General features: G+C 42.4%; 2 protein-coding genes across 2 annotated transcripts; both read left to right on the forward strand.

The window, feature by feature from the left end:
* The first annotated feature begins 204 nt into the window (after positions 1–204).
* Positions 205–1,334, forward strand: LOC125524745 (uncharacterized). Its single transcript, XM_048689779.2, has 3 exons — positions 205–350; positions 496–557; positions 878–1,334. Exons 1-3 carry the CDS (start codon positions 281–283, stop codon positions 1,100–1,102), a joined length of 357 nt encoding a protein of 118 aa, XP_048545736.1. The 5' UTR covers positions 205–280; the 3' UTR covers positions 1,103–1,334.
* A 15,906-nt stretch (positions 1,335–17,240) lies between these two features.
* Positions 17,241–19,993, forward strand: LOC125521357 (ras-related protein RABA5c). Its single transcript, XM_048686419.2, has 2 exons — positions 17,241–17,803; positions 19,529–19,993. Exons 1-2 carry the CDS (start codon positions 17,467–17,469, stop codon positions 19,843–19,845), a joined length of 654 nt encoding a protein of 217 aa, XP_048542376.1. The 5' UTR covers positions 17,241–17,466; the 3' UTR covers positions 19,846–19,993.
* The last annotated feature ends 767 nt before the right edge of the window (positions 19,994–20,760 follow it).

A 20,760-nucleotide genomic window follows, 5' to 3' on the forward strand; every position in this document is an offset into this window, starting at 1 on the left:
GTAGTTTCGTAATTTTCCAGGAAGTCCCTAGAACTATAGAACGTACAAATCGTGCACTGTATGCTTTGTCTTTTTCTCTTTACGGTACCATGCATCCGAGCTTTTTACCTTCCTTCCTTTCGAGACCCCTTCCTTTCCCTTCCTTCATCTTTTTATCGTTCACTTCTATCTACAAATGAAGACGCACATGGACAATATTATATATACCAGCCTGCCTTCTGTTCGGAGTGATCACATGTAGCTAGCTAGCTAGCTAGGTCTCTCTGAAGGGAAAGAGAAAATGACTGGAGTGGGAAGAAATAGGCTGCTGTTGATCTGCTATCTCCTCCTCCTTGCTATGCTTATCACTGGTGCGTTCTACGTACTCGTAGCATGCATGCACACGTTCTACTGCTGCCTGCCTTCTCTTGTTAATTAACTCATTCAAAGGCTCGTAGTAGCTTACTGATTTGTATCTTGTTCTTCTATCATGTACTCTACATGGACGGAATGAAGGTGGTGGTGGTGTTCTAGCTGCTCGTCCGTTCTCGCCTTGGACTCTCGAGACAGAACATGAGGTAATGCATATGCATGGCCGGTGCATTTCGTGCATGCATGCCCACGTACACTCTTTGATTAAGTGATTATGTATTATCAAATCCAATGATGCCTAGCTCCATGCAAATCACACCCAGTACCACAGTATGCAAGCAAGTCAGCTGTTAGATCTATTTGTGCATATAGGATAGGAAATAGGAGTACATGTATATCTTCCTCTCATCCCGTCTCCGTGAGTATGTATAGTAGTACGACGAAATTAAGGATTCTCTGGGAAAGTTCAGACCAGCTATTAATTGATTTTCGACGCCATTCTTGTATGAACATATATATGATGCAGGGCTTAGCAAGACCAGAAGGAGGACCACCTGCCGCGGGGAGCTGGCCAACGGCGGTGATGGACCGGCGCGGGAGGAGGCGGCGGCTGGTGGGGTCGAGGGCTCCGACGTGCACCTACAACGAGTGCCGGGGTTGCCGGTACAGGTGCAGCGCTCGTGGAGTCCCCGTCGACGCCACCGATCCGATGAACAGCGCCTACCACTACAGATGTTTCTGCCATGTCTAGGTGACGGCTCGGCTATTGTGTTGTTTGCTCGTTTTGACGACGGAAATGGAGTGTTTCTGTGCTAGATTCGCATGGATATATGGTTGTCTAGTTGTCTTTGTCGAATAAATTGGGCAGAAGACCGGTTGCTAGTGTTAATTGACCGAGATGAACTAGCTAGGCCATCTCCAGCTTATCGATCTGTGATGTCGCGGGTCTAAGTATTGATTCTGATCCCTTATTCTGTATAACGTTGCATGAAGAGTGGATTTATCTGTGTACCTTAATTGCAGCTATGTGTCTCTTACGTTATATATTTTTTTCAAAACATTTTTTAAAATAAAGATCCAACAATATACTTTTTGTATCACATAATTTATATTTTCTTAGTTTTACAATGGTCAAAGTATGACCCAAAATACGCAGGGTCCAATAACGGAGAGTACCTATTTACTACCTTCGTTTGGGTTTATTAGTCTTGTCCTATTTCAAAGCAAATTTTGACTATATATTTGACTGCAAAAAGGCTAATGCATGTCATAATTTGTCGCATCACATCGTCTATGATAGTGTTACCACTGTAGACGATATTTATAATTTTATTGTTTGCGTTATTGCTGCATCACGCACGGTGCCTACAACAAACTGTATTGCATAGACTATCCATCACACACAATTTTTATGTGGAATGTTTGTGCAAAGTGGCCTAATGTAAACATTTGTTCAGAGGAAGTTGTGTGTGATTGTTCATTGATCCAATACGTTTGCTTTATAGAAAACTGTTTGGGTTGTCTGATGTCATCGTCCACAATGTTGTCTCAATAACTGTCTGCAATAGAAAAACCTAATAAGCAGGCTAATAGGCCTATTATTTTTATTGCATTTAGTAATCAAATTGACATTTCATATCAAACACACATTATATTTCATGTTTGTATTACGGCAACCAAGATTTCATAATTGAAATACATCAGAATACAACATTATATAGCTTCAGCACTCAGTTACACCATATAGACATATAGCTAGACATCCCATTACACAACAACACCAAATTTCACATGCAACGTCTAAAACATTTGTAAATTAGCATCATAAATGTAACATCCCAAAATTCTAAATTTTGGAATGTTATAATAAATAGATAGATTTGATTGATTGTTTGATTGATTGTCTGAAAGTGAGTGAATTCGAAACTTTTGAAAGTTAAATGAGAGGGAATAAAAGGACTTTCCCAAACTTTCATATTTGCTTTTTGATCTTCGTGTATTCAAATTCTTTTCAAATACAAAACCCTTGAGTGAAGATGATATGATTTCTTCCATTTAAAAAATGAAAAGGGTGTTTGAAAAACATTTGAATTCCATTGGGAAATATTTTCCAATTCAGAAACTTTATGCAACTCAATGATTTTTACGAGAGAAGATAAAATGACTTCTTCAAATTATGAAATCTGAGTTGGGAGTTTCAAAGAATCAATTTCAAGTCCTTTTGGAATTAATTTTCAATTTGGATTTATCTGAGTTTTATTCAAATTATTTTTCTCCAAAAATAAAATATATGGAAAATAGGGTAACATGATTCCCTACATTAGAAAATTAGAGGAAAATTAATTTGAAATCATTTTGGTATTTTTAAAAATGATTTTTACTGCATTTCATTGGACCAGTAGCACTCTTTGAATTGTCTAATTTTGTGTGTATTTTATTTAATGCTAGAAAAATGTCCATGTTGTTGGAAATCTTTTTCTGAAAATTTTGGTATATTATATGCCTATATAATATTTTAGTTGTTTTTGTTTTTATTCTCTAAAAAATGTTTAAAAAAAAACCTTCCCGCCAACTGGGCCGGCCCAGCCGAAGCCAGGCCAAGACGCAGCTCCGCGCCGCCTCGCCCGTCGTCCCCGACCGGGACTCCTCCCCGGAGTCCGTTGCGCCGCCGCCTCTCCATGGCCCCTCGCCCAAGCCGCCCTCTCCTCCCCTCCCCTATAAAGTCGCCGCCGCCGCCCCGGCTTCTCTCTCTCTGCCGCGCCGCGCCGCCCCTCCCGCATCTCGCCGCTGCCTGCGCCGCCTCTCGCCGCCGACGCCGCATGCGCCGCCGCCCGCTGCTGCTGCCCGCGCCGCACTCCGCCCCGCCGTTCGCAGCACCGACCCGCGCCGCATCGCCCCGCGCCTCGCCCTGCCTCGCCGGAGAGCCGCCGTCGCCGATCTGCCGCCGCCGACGACCCGCTGTCGAACCGGTAATAAAACTTCCCGGTTCGCCGGTTTTTTTTTGGGTTCGGTTTTCGTTTTTTAAAAAAAACGATTTGGTTTTTTTTTAGATCTATTTAGAGAACGTTCTCTGTTTAAGAACTAGTTAACGAACGTTCACCTTTTAGTCTTTTTCTTTTTCTGTTATTTTTGGCCAGGGACCTAGTTGTGAATACTTTAATTACAGATCAGCCCTTGGTTTTCAAACGACTATAACTTTTTACTCGTTTGCCCAAATCCAACGAAACCAACGCCCACTTCTTCGTTATGATGTCCTCTATCTAGTAATCCAACCCAAACATGTTTTTGAAAATTTTAAAATTTGAATTAGATCAGATTTGAATTCAAGCTTCGTTTGATCATAACTTGAGTTTCGTAGCTCCGTTTGAGTTGATTCTTTTTGCAAATCGAAGCTCTTGACCTAAACATTCTAATAAGGCCAAATTCACATAATTTTGGTACTGTCAGAAATTGTTTTATGTTGCAAGAGTTATTTGCTTGGTTTTGATGTTTTCTGAAACGTCTTCTTCATTCTTTCTGATCTTTTGAATGATTGCTTATGCGTGGTTACTATTGCTTGCTTACGATAGATTGACCGGAGTGTGACGAGTAGATCTATCAAGATTTTGAGTGCGAATCATCTTCATCAACATTGCAGGCAAGTTCACACTTTGATCATACTTTTTCTACAACCCAGTTTTATTGCATTAGATCAATCCTCACACATCGCATGATTAGGATCTAATTAAATTGTGGGATGGGAAGTAGATGAGGTGGTACCTATTACCTGTTTATTATCAAACCTTTGGGAGTTACTTCTACGTTTGCTTATTATGCCATGCTATGCTAGTAGACGTGGATTGGGTGAGTGATATCCATGACAGATGTGAGATTGATAATTAAGGGTTTATCTAAGGTGGCAACCTAACACACATCTGGGTGGATTGAGGCACCTGGGGTTACCAGGACTTGCCTGTTTTTCTTGGACCGCCACCCAGACCCAAAGGGATCATGAGATTTTTCATACTAGAAACTTCCGTGTGCAGCCACAAGCCATTATGGGCTCTGGCATAGTTGATTAAGTCGTGCGAACTCTTACGGGTAGACTAGCAGATGTAGGGGAAAGTAGGTGTACCGGTCTACCCACATGTAAGGTGCTAGCGCTTCTGAAAGACTGTGTCTCGGTCATCCGTCTTCTCAAACACCCTGCAGTGCGAGAAACCAAACGGAGGCGATCGAGTCTTGTGGGGAAAAGTGCGCAAACCTCTGCGGAGTGTATAAACTAATCATGATTAGCCGTGTCCCCGGTTATGGACATCTTGAGTATCTAGTTCTTGGATTATCCTGTTGATCTCATCACGTTACTTTAAATGAATATTGTTGGGTTTTAATGATGATGCTTAATTGGGATTGAGAATGCTGTCAACCATTCTCAATGTTCAACAACCACCATGATAGTTAATTAAAATGTATTCCTTTGCAGTAGGGAAAAATTGGTTTTTCGCAAAAACCTTATAACCATAGAGCTTTTCCACCAGCCAAATATGCATGTAGTGATAGCCTTTATTCATCATTCTCTATGGTGTGAATTTGCCAGTACATTCAATGTACTGACCCTCTGTGGCTGCAACGTCTCATGTTGCAGGATTATCTTACGACGAGTAAGTGATACGTTAGGGTTACGATTTCTACACTCAACTTTGCCGTTGGTGTTGATGGGAATCCACAACCTTGTTGCTTCCGCTATAAGGATTGAGGTAATAGTATTTACGTTACTTTATACATGTGATTTACCTCTGTTATAAATCCTTCGAGTACTGTGTGTGTGTCAGCATACCGATCTAGGGATGACACTTAAGCACAGAGACTTGATCCATTCGGGTCAGGTCGCTACAAGATGGTATCAGAGCACATGTTGACTGTAGGACGTGACCCTAGAAACTGGCAAGCCCATAGCAAAGATTTTTCTCTACAACTTTCCCCTTTCAAAAAGATCTTTTACCTCTCTTCTCTTCCGAGCTTATTCAAAAATTCCTTTTAGTGAGACTATACCCCTTTCCCCTTTTGACCACACGAAGATTCGACTGATGAGACCACCCCAAGAAGTACGAGATATCGGACGACTAAGAGTATTTTCCGTGCATCTGAATAATGGAAACTACAACGGTTGAAGGCCGAAGACAAGTAGAATTGGAAGGCTCTGAAGAATTCCCAGATTTGTATGACCTAGGAAGGCTACCCTTATGGAACTTAGCAGACTATGGAAGTTGTCAATACCCGAGATCAAGGTGTATTGAAGAAAGACCAAAACATGGAGAGTTGAGAACTCAAAGTTTTGTCGAGAAAACCCTAAGGCAGGAGATATCAACTGGCAAGATAGCTCATGGGAATGACAAGAGCAGAAACATGGTTATCCGTGATGTCATCGCCCGCTGATGCTATTGTCACCGTGCTGAGTTAAGGATGCATTTCATCAGAAAGGATTAAATGGTAGAAGGCTGATGGAGTACCTATCAGCAAGAGATGAAGTTTTAAATTTAGATGGTGTATCACCAGGATCTGAAGTGTTACATCAAGAAGTTAAGATGGACATGCAGGAAGTTGTATTTGACGAGAAAGCATTTCGTGAAGAACTTAGGACCCAGAAGTTGAAGTAGCCAAGCTGGAGGAGCAGAACCTCGAGATACCGGAGATTCGTCAGGAACTAAAGGACAGTAGGACATGGTTCATGCCAAGGATGTTGAAACCTAGAAGTTTGGAATGCAACTCCAGAAATATTGAAGGACGCCACGATAGACTTTGCGTCAATAGAGATGATCTGGCAAAAGAACTTGAGAAAGACAAGTATGGTCGGAAGAAGCCATTGGAGACATGAACAAGACTTGAAGAGTTTGGCAATGTTGACCATTAGAAGACCAAACCCCTGTTATATACCCACGTTAGATGCGATGATTGTGAGCTGTCATTTAATTGTTGTTTTCCGACAGCCACAATAAAAATCTGTCTTTTCAAAACCATTGTTTGTATTGTGTGCATCCCTCTCTATCTCTCTTATCTCACCCCAAACCCATGGATCCAATAGAGGATGAATGAAGATGAGCTTATATTTTCTGGACGGATGAGTCAATTGGAGACGGACCAATGGATTCAGAACATGGAGGATCACATGGAGAATAACCCTATAGTCGGAAAGGATATGGCCCAGCATGCTCTTCAATGCTTTGAAAGAGGTGCTGCTACTTGGTGGAGGATGTACCAAACCATCAATGGATGGCAAGGAGTAACCACTTGGAAAGAATTTAAGTTGACTTTGCTAAAGTCTCAGTTTGTGTCCCAGAAATTGAAGCCTTATGGAAAGGATATGAAGAAAACTTATGCATGCAAGCTTTGTGGAGAAATAGGACACAACCATAAAGAACACAAGGATGAATGCCCTAATTGTGAAGGAAGTCACCCAGCTGAAGAATGCCCAACTAGGCAGGTCACTTGTTTCTTGTGTGAAGGGACTACCCACTACCCTGCACAGTGTCACATTTGCACCATGGTACAAAGAACCACCCAGCAGAAAAAAGAAGCAATGAAAGGAGCTCTAATGGGAATTTTAGAAGAACCTGCGATGAAGGACGAGGTGGAGGACACACCCAAAGAAGAACTAAGTAAACCCTGCACCAAGTCTTGCTATTCATGTGGAGAAGAAGGACACATCTCCCAAAATTGTATGAATGGGAATCTAGTAGAATTCCCGACTGAGGAAGTAGAGTATGACTCACAGGAAATAGAAGCCCTGATTGGAATGGAAAAGTCCAGAAAGAGAAGTAGATTGGATTCCAGGAAGGATCTGAGTCATGTCACCTGTTATAAGTGCAAGGAGTCAGGGCACTACCACAACAATTGCCCAAAAAGGAAGCCAAGGACCCAAGTAGGCTATATAATCACAAGGAAACCTCGAATCTTCCCAGAAGTAATATGTTTCCGTTGTAATGAAGCAGGACACTTTGCCAGAGATTGTCCGAAGGAGAAGGAAACCTGTGCTAGATAGTTGAGTTTGCAACAGAAGTAATGGAGTGGTAGAAGTGAGGACATTTTCTTGAGGTGTTGAGTTGAGACATGTAATGGAAAAGCGAGAGATTGTAATTAATTGAGAGTGAATAAAGTTAGCATCGTTGGTACTGATATGGATCTTATGAGTTGTTACTCTATGAAGAAGAATTTTGACCCTTTTGAGGATAAGAGAAATATGGTCTATGGAAGATTTGTGCATTTTAAGGGTGGTAGTACCCTGTAATGGATTTCGGACAAAATGAATACGAGTTTTGTCTCGATATGTGTGATGCCCCAAGAGTATGTGGGATGAAGTTGGAGACCGACAGTTGTTTGGACCAAAGGTGATCAAAGGAGTCGGAAGAGAATGTTAAGTTGATTCGAGATAGACTGAAAGTAGCTCCGTCCAGGTAGAAGAGTTATGCAGACTTAAAAACTCAAGGAGGTAGTCTATGAAATTGGAGATAGAGCATGTCTTCATGTGTTCCCTCTGCGAGGAGTTAAACGAATTGGAGTTAAGGTAAAGTTAGCCCCGAGATTTGTAGGACCATACCGAGTTTTGGAGCGTATGGGAGAAGTGGCCAACAAGTTGGAGTCACCCGAAGGACTATCAGGAGTTCAGGAATGTGTTTCACGTTTCCCAGTTGAAGAAGTGCCATGCAGAGATGGCCAATATTCCCCTGTAAGGACGCTTGACCGCGGAAAGGATAATGATGTTCCACGAAGTGGAATATGGACTTCATAAGTATAAGTTTTTATCTCGGTATGAGGGATACCCCACGAGGATGAAGAGAGGAAGTACTATTGGATATAAAGGAGGTATGATGTTGGAAATATGGATCAATGGAAATTCCATGATGAGTTTGAGTAATCACGTTTTAGTTTGGTGCCAATAGACGGAAGGAAGACAATACAATTGGATGGATTTAAGAATACTAGGAAGTTGGATGTTGGAATAACGATCAGTTGCCCCGATGATGAGTTCAAGGTCTACAAGTGATGAGATGGGCCATAACTCACAGGCCCCAGGACCTGCCAAGAAGCAAGCACACTCTTGCTGAAGGAAAAAAAACCCTGGAAGTGGATATGCCCTTATCGATAGACGATCTTATAGGAGTTACGCAAAACCTGAGAGTTGTGAAGGAACGATAGATGGTTGTTTGGCTTGCAGAATCTATGGATTTATCCGAACTTGGTTCGTCGACAAGAGAAATTCTGCAATGCTTGTGAGGATGACCGAGTGTTAGAATGCGAGATTCGCTAAACCATATACAAGGTAATGATTTGGGTGCGGGATGGATTGATCACCATACCGACTTACTTTTATTATTCGCCTTGCTATATGGGATGGTAAATCTGAGTGACTTACCTATAGTGGAGAGACGACGATCAAAACCTTGTTTAAGCCTTAGAACGGTATAAGTATTTTTCCCTTGTACACGGCAGCTTTGCCAACCGTAGGTTATACGGTGAGGATCACCCAGACCCATTTCCTGCAGGAGAAACCACAAATTGTTGACCACCATGAGAGATCGATAGTTGTTTAGTTTTGGCGCCAGACCAGTCAGCTAAGAAGACCCAATCTCGGAATAACCTTACCAAGATGAAAGGACAAAAGAATTGAGGAAAAAGGTTATGCCGTTACCGGAAGAGCTTAGAGGAGAAATTTTCTCGAGGATCTGAGAAGACCGACACTGTCAAGAATAAGGATGGAGTATATGAGTTTTGATGGAACAGTAACCATGCTTCTAAGGGTGGTAGCACCCCAGACCCCTGTGAAGATCGATGGATTTTGAGAAGACCCCAAACCCTAACCTTTTTCTTTCTAGCCTCTCCGAATCTCGAGGACGAGATTCATTTTAAGGGTGGTAGGTTTGTAACATCCCAAAATTCTAAATTTTGGAATGTTATAATAAATAGATAGATTTGATCGATTGTTTGATTGATTGTCTGAAAGTGAGTGAATTCGAAACTTTTGAAAGTTAAATGAGAGGGAATAAAAGGACTTTCCCAAACTTTCATATTTGCTTTTTGATCTCCGTGTATTCAAATTCTTTTCAAATACAAAACCCTTGAGTGAAGATGATATGATTTCTTCCATTTAAAAAATGAAAAGGGTGCTTGAAAAATATTTGAATTCCATTGGGAAATATTTTCCAATTCAGAAACTTTATGCAACTCAATGATTTTCACGAGAGAAGATAAAATGACTTCTTCAAATTATGAAATATGAGTTGGGAGTTTCAAAGGATCAATTTCAAGTCCTTTTGGAATTAATTTTCAATTTGGATTTATTTGAGTTTTATTCAAATTATTTTTCTCCAAAAATAAAATATATGGAAAATATAGTAACATGATTCCCTACATTAGAAAATTGGAGGAAAATTAATTTGAAATCATTTTGGTATTTTTAAAAATGATTTTTACTGGATTTCATTAGACCAGTAGCACTCTTTGAATTGTCTGATTTTGTGTGTATTTTATTTAATGCTAGAAAAATGTCCATGTTGTTGGAAATCTTTTTCTGAAAATTTTGGTATATTATATGCCTATATAATATTTTAGTTGTTTTTGTTTTTATTCTCTAAAAAAAATGTTTAAAAAAAAACTTTCCCGCCAACTGGGCCGGCCCAGCCGAAGCCAGGCCAAGACCCAGCTCCGCGCCGCCTCGCCCGTCGTCCCCGACCGGGACTCCTCCCCGGAGTCCGTTGCGCCGCCGCCTCTCCATGGCCCCTCGCCCAAGCCGCCCTCTCCTCCCCTCCCCTATAAAGCCGCCGCCGCCCCGGCTTCTCTCTCTCTGCCACGCCGCGCCGCCCCTCCCGCATCTCGCCGCTGCCTGCGCCGCCTCTCGCCGCCGACGCCGCATGCGCCGCCGCCCGCTGCTGCTGCCCGCACCGCACTCCGCCCCGCCGTTCGCTGCGCCGCCCCGCGCCGCATCGCCCCGCGCCTCGCCCTGCCTCGCCGGAGAGCCGCCGTCGCCGATCTGCCGCCGCTGACGAACCGCTGTCGAACCGGTAATAAAACCGCCTGGTTCGCCGGTTTTTTTTTGGGTTCGGTTTTCGTTTTTAAAAAAACGGTTTAGTTTTTTTAGATCTATTTAGAGAACGTTCTCTGTTTAAGAACTAGTTAACGAACGTTCACCTTTTAGTCTTTTTCTTTTTCTGTTATTTTCGGCCAGGGACCTAGTTGTGAATACTTTAATTACAGATCAGCCCCTGGTTTTCAAACGACTATAACTTTTTACTCGTTTGCCCAAATCCAACGAAACCAACGCCCACTTCTTCGTTATGATGTCCTCTATCCAGTAATCCAACCCAAACATGTTTTTGAAAATTTTAAAATTTGAATTAGATCAGATTTGAATTCAAACTTCGTTTGATCATAACTTGAGTTTCGTAGCTCCGTTTGAGTTGATTCTTTTTGCAAATCGAAGCTCTTGACCTAAACATTCTAATAAGGCCAAATTCACATAATTTTGGTACTGTTAGAAATTGTTTTATGTTGCAAGAGTTATTTGCTTGGTTTTGATGTTTTCTGAAACGTCTTCTTCATTCTTTCTGATCTTTTGAATGATTGCTTATGCGTGGTTACTATTGCTTGCTTACGATAGATTGACCGGAGTGTGACGAGTAGATATATCAAGATTTTGAGTGCGAATCATCTTCATCAACATTGCAGGCAAGTTCACACTTTGATCATACTTTTTCTACAACCCAGTTTTATTGCATTAGATCAATCCTCACACATCGCATGATTAGGATCTAATTAAATTGTGGGATGGGAAGTAGATGAGGTGGTACCTATTACCTGTTTATTATCAAACCTTTGGGAGTTACTTCTACGTTTGCTTATTATGCCATGCTATGCTAGTAGACGTGGATTGGGTGAGTGATATCCATGACAGATGTGAGATTGATAATTAAGGGTTTATCTAAGGTGGCAACCTAACACACATCTGGGTGGATTGAGGCACCTGGGGTTACCAGGACTTGCCTGTTTTTCTTGGACCGCCACCCAGGCCCAAAGGGATCATGAGATTTTTCATACTAGAAACTTCCGTGTGCAGCCACAAACCATTATGGGCTCTGGCATAGTTGATTAAGTCGTGCGAACTCTTACGGGTAGACTAGCAGATGTAGGGGAAAGTAGGTGTACCGGTCTACCCACATGTAAGGTGCTAGCGCTTCTGAAAGACTGTGTCTCGGTCATCCGTCTTCTCAAACACCCTGCAGTGCGAGAAACCAAACGGAGGCGATCGAGTCTTGTGGGGAAAAGTGCGTAAACCTCTGCGGAGTGTATAAACTAATCATGATTAGCCGTGTCCCCGGTTATGGACATCTTGAGTATCTAGTTCTTGGATTATCCTGTTGATCTCATCACGTTACTTTAAATGAATATTGTTGGGTTTTAATGATGATGCTTAATTGGGATTGAGAATGCTGTCAGCCATTCTCAATGTTCAACAACCACCATGATAGTTAATTAAAATGTATTCCTTTGCAGTAGGGAAAAATTGGCTTTTCGCAAAAACCTTATAACCATAGAGCTTTTCCACCAGCCAAATATGCATGTAGTGATAGCCTTTATTCATCATTCTCTATGGTGTGAATTTGCCAGTACATTCAATGTACTGACCCTCTGTGGCTGCAACGTCTCATGTTGCAGGATTATCTTACGACGAGTAAGTGATACGTTAGGGTTACGATTTCTACACTCAACTTTGCCGTTGGTGTTGATGGGAATCCACAACCTTGTTGCTTCCGCTATAAGGATTGAGGTAACAGTATTTATGTTACTTTATACATGTGATTTACCTCTGTTATAAATCCTTCGAGTACTGTGTGTGTCAGCATACCGATCTAGGGATGACACTTAAGCACAGAGACTTGATCCATTTGGGTCAGGTCGCTACAATAAACAGTAGATAGACAGATGAATCTCATCTGAAAAACTGCTGAAGTAGAAGGCGAATGTTGAGTCTTCAATGATGTTAAAGATCTTTGCAACTTTAGACCAGTGCTTGTGGATGATTGATCGCCCATCCTTCGTCCTCTTGAGGAACACTTCAATATTGTGTCGTGTGTGTTGTATGAATATCTTTCTCGTCTCTTGACCATACATGTGGTTTGAGAGGTAATCATCGGTTAACTGCTTTGAAAAGACCTAAAAATAAATATATGCATAAATACCTGGTAGAGCATCTCAAACTACCCCATTCAAGGTACTTTGAGTCACCATGGCTTTGAAGGTACTTTAAGATCGGCCATTTTGGGTGTTGTCGTCCGGCAACGTATTAAAAGACTCTTGGCAGTGCTAGGGTTAGCTACAGCCCGAGGCATGCCACTATCATAGTCGAAATCGTTCAAATACATATATGCGCGCTGCCACATGTAGTCGTGCAAACCTGCTTCTTCCCCATGTCCCAGAATCTAGAGTAGCTCTACGGCATGCCTGCACACACTCCATTCTGAGAAGCATGCATGCCCTTGTCTCCATCCTAGGAGCTACCTTAACACGAGCATCATGTCCTCGCCGTCGAAAAGCACCCTATTGTCATCGTCGCTGGGGCAACGGATAACCTCTCTCGGCGATTCTTAGACCGATGTTAGATTCCCCCCTTCCCTCCACACGGTCACGCTCGATAGCTTGTTTTGCTTGGCATGGATGTCGATGAAAGCACGCTAGTTCGACGACGACGAGCGGGGCACCGGTTGGCATTGAGAGGGTGGAGACGAGCAGAGCCATGTGGCATTGGATAGTCAAGAGAGCCAAGTGGCATTGGACAGTCAAGAGAAGGGTACCGGGTAAGGTCGGGCAGACGATGGTGGCAAATGTCAAGTGCAGATTGACTACTGTTTTGGTTCTACGAGATGTCTGTCACGGACCTAGCGTGTCTAGCAGGCTCGGCATGGCGTGTTCATGAAATCAGTTTATTTTTCGCAACTTGTCCGTTAATCCATTTACGTGATTTAGACGGCGTGGGCGGAGCGGGCTCGCGCACATCCTGGTCAACCGGCATCTTGACATTGACAAGCTGCAGGACACAAACTCTAAAGACCATATTGTTGTGCTAAGATAATATCATATATTACCTTCGTCCCATCTCTTAGATTTTTTTAGATACGAGTGTATCTAACACTAAAACGTGTTTAGACACATCTTTATCTACACAAATCTAAAATAAGCAATTCATGACCAAGGAGGGAGTAATTATTCGGCATTTGATGTGGCCCCTACGGTGACTAGCGTGGCTTATATATTTAAATCTATACCTATACTCATAAAGTTATTATTGCTTTTGCCTGTCTGTCGTGAAATTGTCCCTAAATTTGTTACTCCCTCCTTTCCGGTTTATAGGGCTTATCTTAAAATTTTAGTTTTTCCATTTTATAAGGCTCAATTTGGTTGTTCCCCATCACATGTTCAGACTTCAAGGTGCATTAAATCATTGCATGCAAGTACTAAAAAAAAACTGACCAATGCATGCATTTTATGCATGCATGCATGCATTGCAATTAATGCATTCGTAAACATAATTTTTTAAGGAAAACAAAAGCATTAATTGGGTGCTTTTGCAAACTACAAAAAATATTTCACCACTCATCATCTACCTTGGTTAGTGAGATTTTTGAATTGAGCCTTATAAACCGGAAATGAGGGAGTATAAACTACATCTAATGCCACCGGTAAGTGAAAAAATGGTATGCATAAGTATATTTTTTTGCTTAAGTGATTGGCTGTCGCCTTAGATTCATATACAGCTATCACTCTTCCAATCACATGCACACGGGTGCACAATTGGCTATTTACTCATGATTCCAATTGAGGGACCTGAGTTTGAATCCTGCTTCTCCCTCTTTTCTGCCTTTTCTCTCTAAATTTTTTGTTGGCGTAGGATAGAGTTGCATCGCGCCCTTTTATCTAAAATTTTAGTTGGCGTACAATAGGTTGCACCGCCTGAGCGTCGCTAAGCAGATGGGCTGGACCATGTTGCAATTTTGGCCCAGCTATGGCCCCTTTTAACCTTTTTCGGAGATTTAAGTACTTCTTAAAATATTCATATCTTTCAAACCGTAACTTAAAATTAAACATGTTATATATGGAAATCGCACAGAAAAATATGTAATTTCAAATATGCTATTATCATGCATGTTAGTTATCTCTAAATTTTTGATCGGATGTACAGGTAGGGCATGTTTGGTTCGTGACTACGCATGCCACAGCTCGCCACAGCTCCCTACGCCTAAACTTAGCCGTTGTTTGCTTTATGCCGGTGTTATGGCTTGCCGCACCGCTCGTCACAGCTTGCTAGTTCATTTTTCACGCCACAACTCGCCAAAAGTGTGGCGCTCGTTTCGTTCGCCGCACCTATGGCGCGGCCGCATCTTTGGTGTGGCGTGTTCTGGTGATAAACCAAACACGCCCTTAATTAATACTTTTATTTAGATGATGTATTTTGAAAATGCTTATTATATATGTTCTCTGCCGATTTAAATTGGCCAGATAGGATAGTTTGATGCTCTCAAAAAGTCTATCATTGGCAGTTGGCACCATAGGGGATGTATATGCTAAAGGTTATACACATACATAATCATCCTCTCTATTTCGGCGAGCGCTCAATAACCAGCACATATAGATTATGTACATTAAACTATTCATATGAGCTTTATGTAAACCAATGGCTTAATGCAGATTTCCAAAAAGAATGGTGCCTATAAAGACTTCTTTAAGAATATCAATGTTGACATGCAACTCTAAACATTCGTTATGCATGTCCTTACGGATTAATTGTTTTCGATGGAGATGTCCAATATGTGCTATTATGCGCATCCTATAATTGAGTACCAAAATGTACTTTGCTACTTTTAGCCTAATGCACTATTTGTTGGGCATCGTTGAGGAGGAACACCAGCAAAGGCATGAATTGATACAAGAACCTATGTAGATATTTCTGTTGTCTAATAAATTGGACACACTTTTAGTACACTTAAAAATTGTCTCAACTTTATGTCTTTGCGTAACACCACATATCATGTTGTTTCTCGTATGACATCGTGAAATAATTTTAAGGAATTTGTTGATGGCGTCCAATGTGTATGACCGATGATTTTTTTACTCCCGTTGCAATGCACGGACCCCTTTGCTAGTCAATCATATCATTGGCCCATCGGCAAATATTAATAGCAAGGACCATAATAATTGGTTGTCGCTCCTCATAGGAGGAGGCATCAACGAACGATTGTTCCTTGGGGTTTCAATTGAGTGTACAACTTTTCCTTCGCCGAGAGAACCACCCAGGGCGAACTAGACCCAGTCAACCCATTCAGTACTCTTCCTAGCCCGGTCATAATTTTACAAAAAAATCCAAAATTTTGCCATCTTATGAAAACAACAATTAAAAATGAATTATCACTAGATCAAGGTTTTTGGATGCATAAAAAAGTTGTCATGATTTTACTTGCCATGAACCATAAACTAAAATTTCCATGATACATGCACTTAAAATTGCCATGGTTCATATAAAAAAATCATGGTCAAAGTACTGGAATTGTCATGGTCAAAATACTAAAATTGCCATGATCCATAAACTAAAATTGCCACATAGCAACTTTAGTGTAAACACTATGGCAACTACAGTGTAAACATCATGACAACTTTTGGCCAAAATTTTTTTTCTTCGAAACATATCAACATAGGATCTAGTTTTAAAGATCTCGCCGAGACAGATTTAATGGTGAAAACGGATTTTAATTGAACTTTTTAATTAGGAGATAAACCATTTTAAGCCAAAAACCAAAAAGATACCCGTTGATGTCAGATGTTCCGACGTGGCAAAATGAATGATAATGGAGGCGTTTGGGCCATGTTGATTCGTGCCACACGTGTGGCCGTTATCATTTGGGAATTTAAAAGTTGGCTATCTTCCTAATAATAAAAATGCCATGTACAAAAACAAACTTGATTTTTGAACATTAGGAAATAAAACTGCCATCCTCTTAATAATAAAAATGGCATCTTCTTAATAATAAAAATGACATGTACAAAAACAAACTTGAGTTGTGAGCATTACAAAATATATATTTAAATTTGCCATGTGACAAAGGTAAAAAAAATTATAAAAACTACCATGTTATTTTCTTTCAGAAAAATTGTCATGTACTACCTAAGAAAAAAAACATCTTCTGCCATCCTAGTTAAAAAAAGGAGGAACGGGAACCAATCCTATGTCTCCTAGGTGTAGGTTGATGTCAGTAGCTACTGCAGTGCGCAGCTGTGTTTTGAAAAGAACAACACACGTTGGGTTTTGTATCACAGCGGACGAGTTTTAAATCTAACGTGTCTTCTATCCCTATGCCAAGATTCGTGCAACGAAACCGAAGGAAGAGGGCGTGTTCGCCGGATTGACCCCATGACGAACGTTTGCCCGTTAACATTTGTTAACATTTCCGTAATCGGAAGTCAAAAGAATCCTTGAGTTCCTTCGTAGTATATGGCACTTTCCCTTTCCGACGTGCATGACCAATCGTTGAATGGAATCGTGCACCTGAATTGCATCCCAAAAAACAAGAGTGGCATGGGACATGGTCCGCACCACACCACACCACACCACATACTGCTCCTGTTGCGATAGCTGTGGCTCGGAACCGGAGCAGCCTCCAAGCTGTCTCGCCCAGCGAACAACGGGGCGCCAACTCACGTCAGGCGTGCCCGCACCGCAGTCCGCACGACGCATCCACCCGTCCCACCGACAGCGTGGACCCGCCGCCAGCACTCCCGGGTCCACCGCCGAGGCCGCGCTAGCCGTGCCGGTGCGTGCGTCCCACTCGCCACCCACTCGTCTCGTAACTCTCGGCTACTCCTGGTTTCGGCGCTTCCCTCACCACCCCACCCCAGCAAAAAGCAAGGCAGCCACACCTCGGCCTCGGCGTGCGCGTTCGGTCAAAACCCACCGCGCCGCTGCCCGCCTCCCCCAAAACGCCACTACAAATCTCGCGCATTCCCCCCAGCAGCCGCTCGCCAGAGCTCCCGAGCGTGCCGCGCCGACGAGACGACGGAAAGGCGGCGCCTCCGAGCTCGAGGGATCACGAGCGAAGGATGGGGGACGACTCGGACGGGGAGGCGGAGGAGTACCTGTTCAAGGTGGTGATCATCGGGGACAGCGCGGTGGGGAAGAGCAACCTGCTGTCCCGCTACGCGCGCAACGAGTTCAACCTCCACTCCAAGGCCACCATCGGGGTGGAGTTCCAGACGCAGAGCATGGACATCGACGGCAAGGAGGTCAAGGCCCAGATCTGGGACACCGCCGGCCAGGAGCGCTTCCGCGCCGTCACCTCCGCCTACTACCGCGGGGCCTTCGGCGCGCTCCTCGTCTACGACATCTCCCGCCGGGGCACCTTCGACAACGTCGGACGATGGCTCCAGGAGCTCAACAGTACGCACCCTCTCCGCCCGCCCGCGTGCTTCCTTCCTTCTTTCCTTGCTTAATTAATTAGCTCCCATGCTTGCTTACGGCTTGTACTGTCCGTGCGCTTGGATCAATTGATTCCTTATTTAAACTCCCATAAAAAAAGTAGATTCGGTAAGATCGTGTAGATCTAAGTTGGTCCTGGTCGGCGTCGAAAGGGACACCAGTGCTCGCGCCTAGCTTGTAGACGCCTAGATGGTGATTGATTGGGTTGAGTGTTCTCCGATACATAGCTGTAGAATTGTCCCACCGGATGGGTTGGGCGACCTGTCCTGAATCTGGATCTGAGTCCTCATGTAAAGGCTTGTTGCGGAATGTTTGAGGAGTGGATGCAAGGACCACGTCGGGTGACTGTAATTGCTGTGCTAGTTGCTTGTTTTGGATTCGGCATTTGTGGGAACAAGTATAGAAGTTATCCTCCGACATTTTTTTTTTTGATAAGTCAGGACTCAGGACTGCTAATTTGTGGTGAACTATTTGCAGTTTCAAATTTCTGACATTGGTGGCTGCTTAGCTTGAGTTCTTCAGTGTTAAAGATGTTCCTAGACATAGTTACCGTTGTCACGCTTTAAGTTTGTTATTAATGTTTGAGGACAAACCTTTTTTATGGATGCCGGCCACCATTTATTCTCCATTTCCCTTCTTAGGCAATTTTTTCACTTGTTGCTGTTGGAAACAGTCAACCATCATAGAAAGATGCATTGTCTTGGTTCATTCCTTTTTTATGTACATGGCGACTTTATCTAGGATGTGTCACTACCAGAAGGCAAAGCTTGGTGTAAGAGAAAGCTATGCTCATAACACAATTGTGTTAGGCTGAACAAATGTATCCTTGACTCTAGTTGCAATTTGTGTTTTACTGTCAATTGGCATGCCATGAAACTTAGGAGAAAGGACAATGCATCCGAATAATCCTAGCTACCTAGTACGGAGTATATTGTCATTTGGCATACAAAGTTTTGAAACGCACTAAACAAGCACCACGGTGTTATTGGAACTTGGAAGATACTAACATAACACGATGGTCGACAATTTTACATTTTGTCACTTGCACTGTTTGTGTTGTGCCATATTTTTGTTTTTGTTTTGTAGCAGTTTCTCAGAATGCTTTTACTGTATGTCTCAGCATACATTTTATAGACTGAATTGAAAATGATATGGGCTTTGCTTATGCTTGATCCCCAGAAGTGTGTAATGCTTTTGTGGCTTTTGGATGGTGAAAATAGTTAGATTGCATAGGTGTGGATATATCGGAAGGTACCCCTATATGATAGGCACTGTTGAATCGATAACATTGTGCTTATGATGGTTGGTAACACTATTGTTATGATTTTCTTGGTGCTAGTTTCTTGCACCATCCAACTACTAGTGATATACTTGATCATTTGGTTTCATTTTGCCACCTTAAAAGCAATAAATCGTATCCCTTGGGAATGATCTGTCATGTGTTACCTTTGCTTTTTGTCCCCTGGACGCATTTTCTACTTTCCATGGTTCTGTTTTCTTGCTTGATAGCTATCACTGCTTGAGCTGATACATGTCCCTTGTGCAGTCATGACAAGTCATTCCTTGCACTTCTAGTTCTTTACATCTGCGTTTTCCTTGATATTAGCTATTAGAACAATTCTCCATTTCACATATCGCATGCAGTTCCTCTGAAGTAACCCAAACGTATCCTCAAATCTAATGCAGCACATTCTGACACCACGGTGGCCAAGATGTTGGTAGGCAACAAATGCGATCTGGAAAACATCCGTGAAGTGCCAGTGGAGGAAGGCAAAGCACTTGCCGAATCCGAGGGACTCTTCTTCATGGAGACCTCGGCTCTGGACTCGACGAACGTCAACACGGCATTCGAGCTCGTCATCAAGGAGATCTACAGCAGCGTGAGCAGGAAGATCCTGAACTCCGACTCATACAAGGCCGAGCTATCCCTCAACAGGGTGAGCATCGACGACGGTGACTCGAAAGACGGCCAGAAGCAAACTAGCCGGTTTGGGTGCTGCTAGCCAATCTTGGTACATTGTCGACTATTGGGTATTACTGGGATGTGATGATTTTTTTTCTGGTCATCGGTATTGTTTGTAAACATGTAACCCAAAATTGGATTCTAGTTCTGTTACACATCTGAGTTACAGAGGAGGATAGTTGTGTTAATGCAAGAGTGGAGACGAACTGTTTGTCGCTGTTAACCGAAAAGCCATGCGGTTCAGAGTTGTCACATTTTGTCAAATTTTATGGGAGGTCAGGGCAACTCCAATCCGGTGCGCCAAATGGCTGCCTCTCTTTGGCCATCCAACCCAACGCGCCACTGAATGATTGCCCCTGTTTTTTTCCCTATACCCGCGGTGGCGGAGGTAGAAAATATGTATTAGGGGGGACAAGTGTTGCTAAAACAGGTTAGGGAGGGGCAAACTATTGAAAATTTGATTTTTAGCAGCAAATTATTAGTAATTATGGCACTCTTCATAGCAAATCAACACTAAATTCCTTATGTCTCTCTTCATAGCAAATCAACACTAAATTCCTTATGTCTCCGCCACTGTATACCCGGAGCACTCTAAATATGTAAAGATAAATATCACCATTCTTTCATAATCATGTTGTACAAATATCTCAATGCAATAATAATTGAAATATAAATATTACAATCCAAACATGAAGTTTTGCAATAAAATAGTTTAAACTTGAATTTAGCTTAACCGGACACATTTTTTAGTCTTCCATTGAAGGGTGCACAAATATTCATCTAAAGCTACTCATGAGTTTCTTGATGGCGAATCTGTTTATGTATTTGGATAAAATCCTCAAATGTCGTTGGATTCTGCTATGAAAGTTTGCCATGATCATTCATCTCCTCAAACTCTCGGCCATGGCGAACTCGGTCACCCTCATCCTACACAATCACGTTCATGATGTTGTCA

The sequence above is a fragment of the Triticum urartu genome, chromosome 7A (genome assembly GCF_056163025.1).
Source record: "Triticum urartu cultivar PI428250 chromosome 7A, HENAU_Tu73, whole genome shotgun sequence".
NCBI lineage: Eukaryota > Viridiplantae > Streptophyta > Magnoliopsida > Poales > Poaceae > Triticum > Triticum urartu.

What these genes read in the sequence shown, in the direction of transcription:
- LOC125524745 (XM_048689779.2), top strand. Translation starts at nt 281, where the DNA reads ATGACTGGAGTGGGAAGAAATAGGCTGCTGTTGATCTGCTATCTCCTC. An exon ending in CCTTGCTATGCTTATCACTG is followed by an intron (nt 351 to 495) that starts GTGCGTTCTACG and finishes GACGGAATGAAG; the next exon opens with GTGGTGGTGGTGTTCTAGCT. An exon ending in CTCTCGAGACAGAACATGAG is followed by an intron (nt 558 to 877) that starts GTAATGCATATG and finishes TATATGATGCAG; the next exon opens with GGCTTAGCAAGACCAGAAGG.
- LOC125521357 (XM_048686419.2), top strand. Translation starts at nt 17,467, where the DNA reads ATGGGGGACGACTCGGACGGGGAGGCGGAGGAGTACCTGTTCAAGGTG. An exon ending in ATGGCTCCAGGAGCTCAACA is followed by an intron (nt 17,804 to 19,528) that starts GTACGCACCCTC and finishes AATCTAATGCAG; the next exon opens with CACATTCTGACACCACGGTG.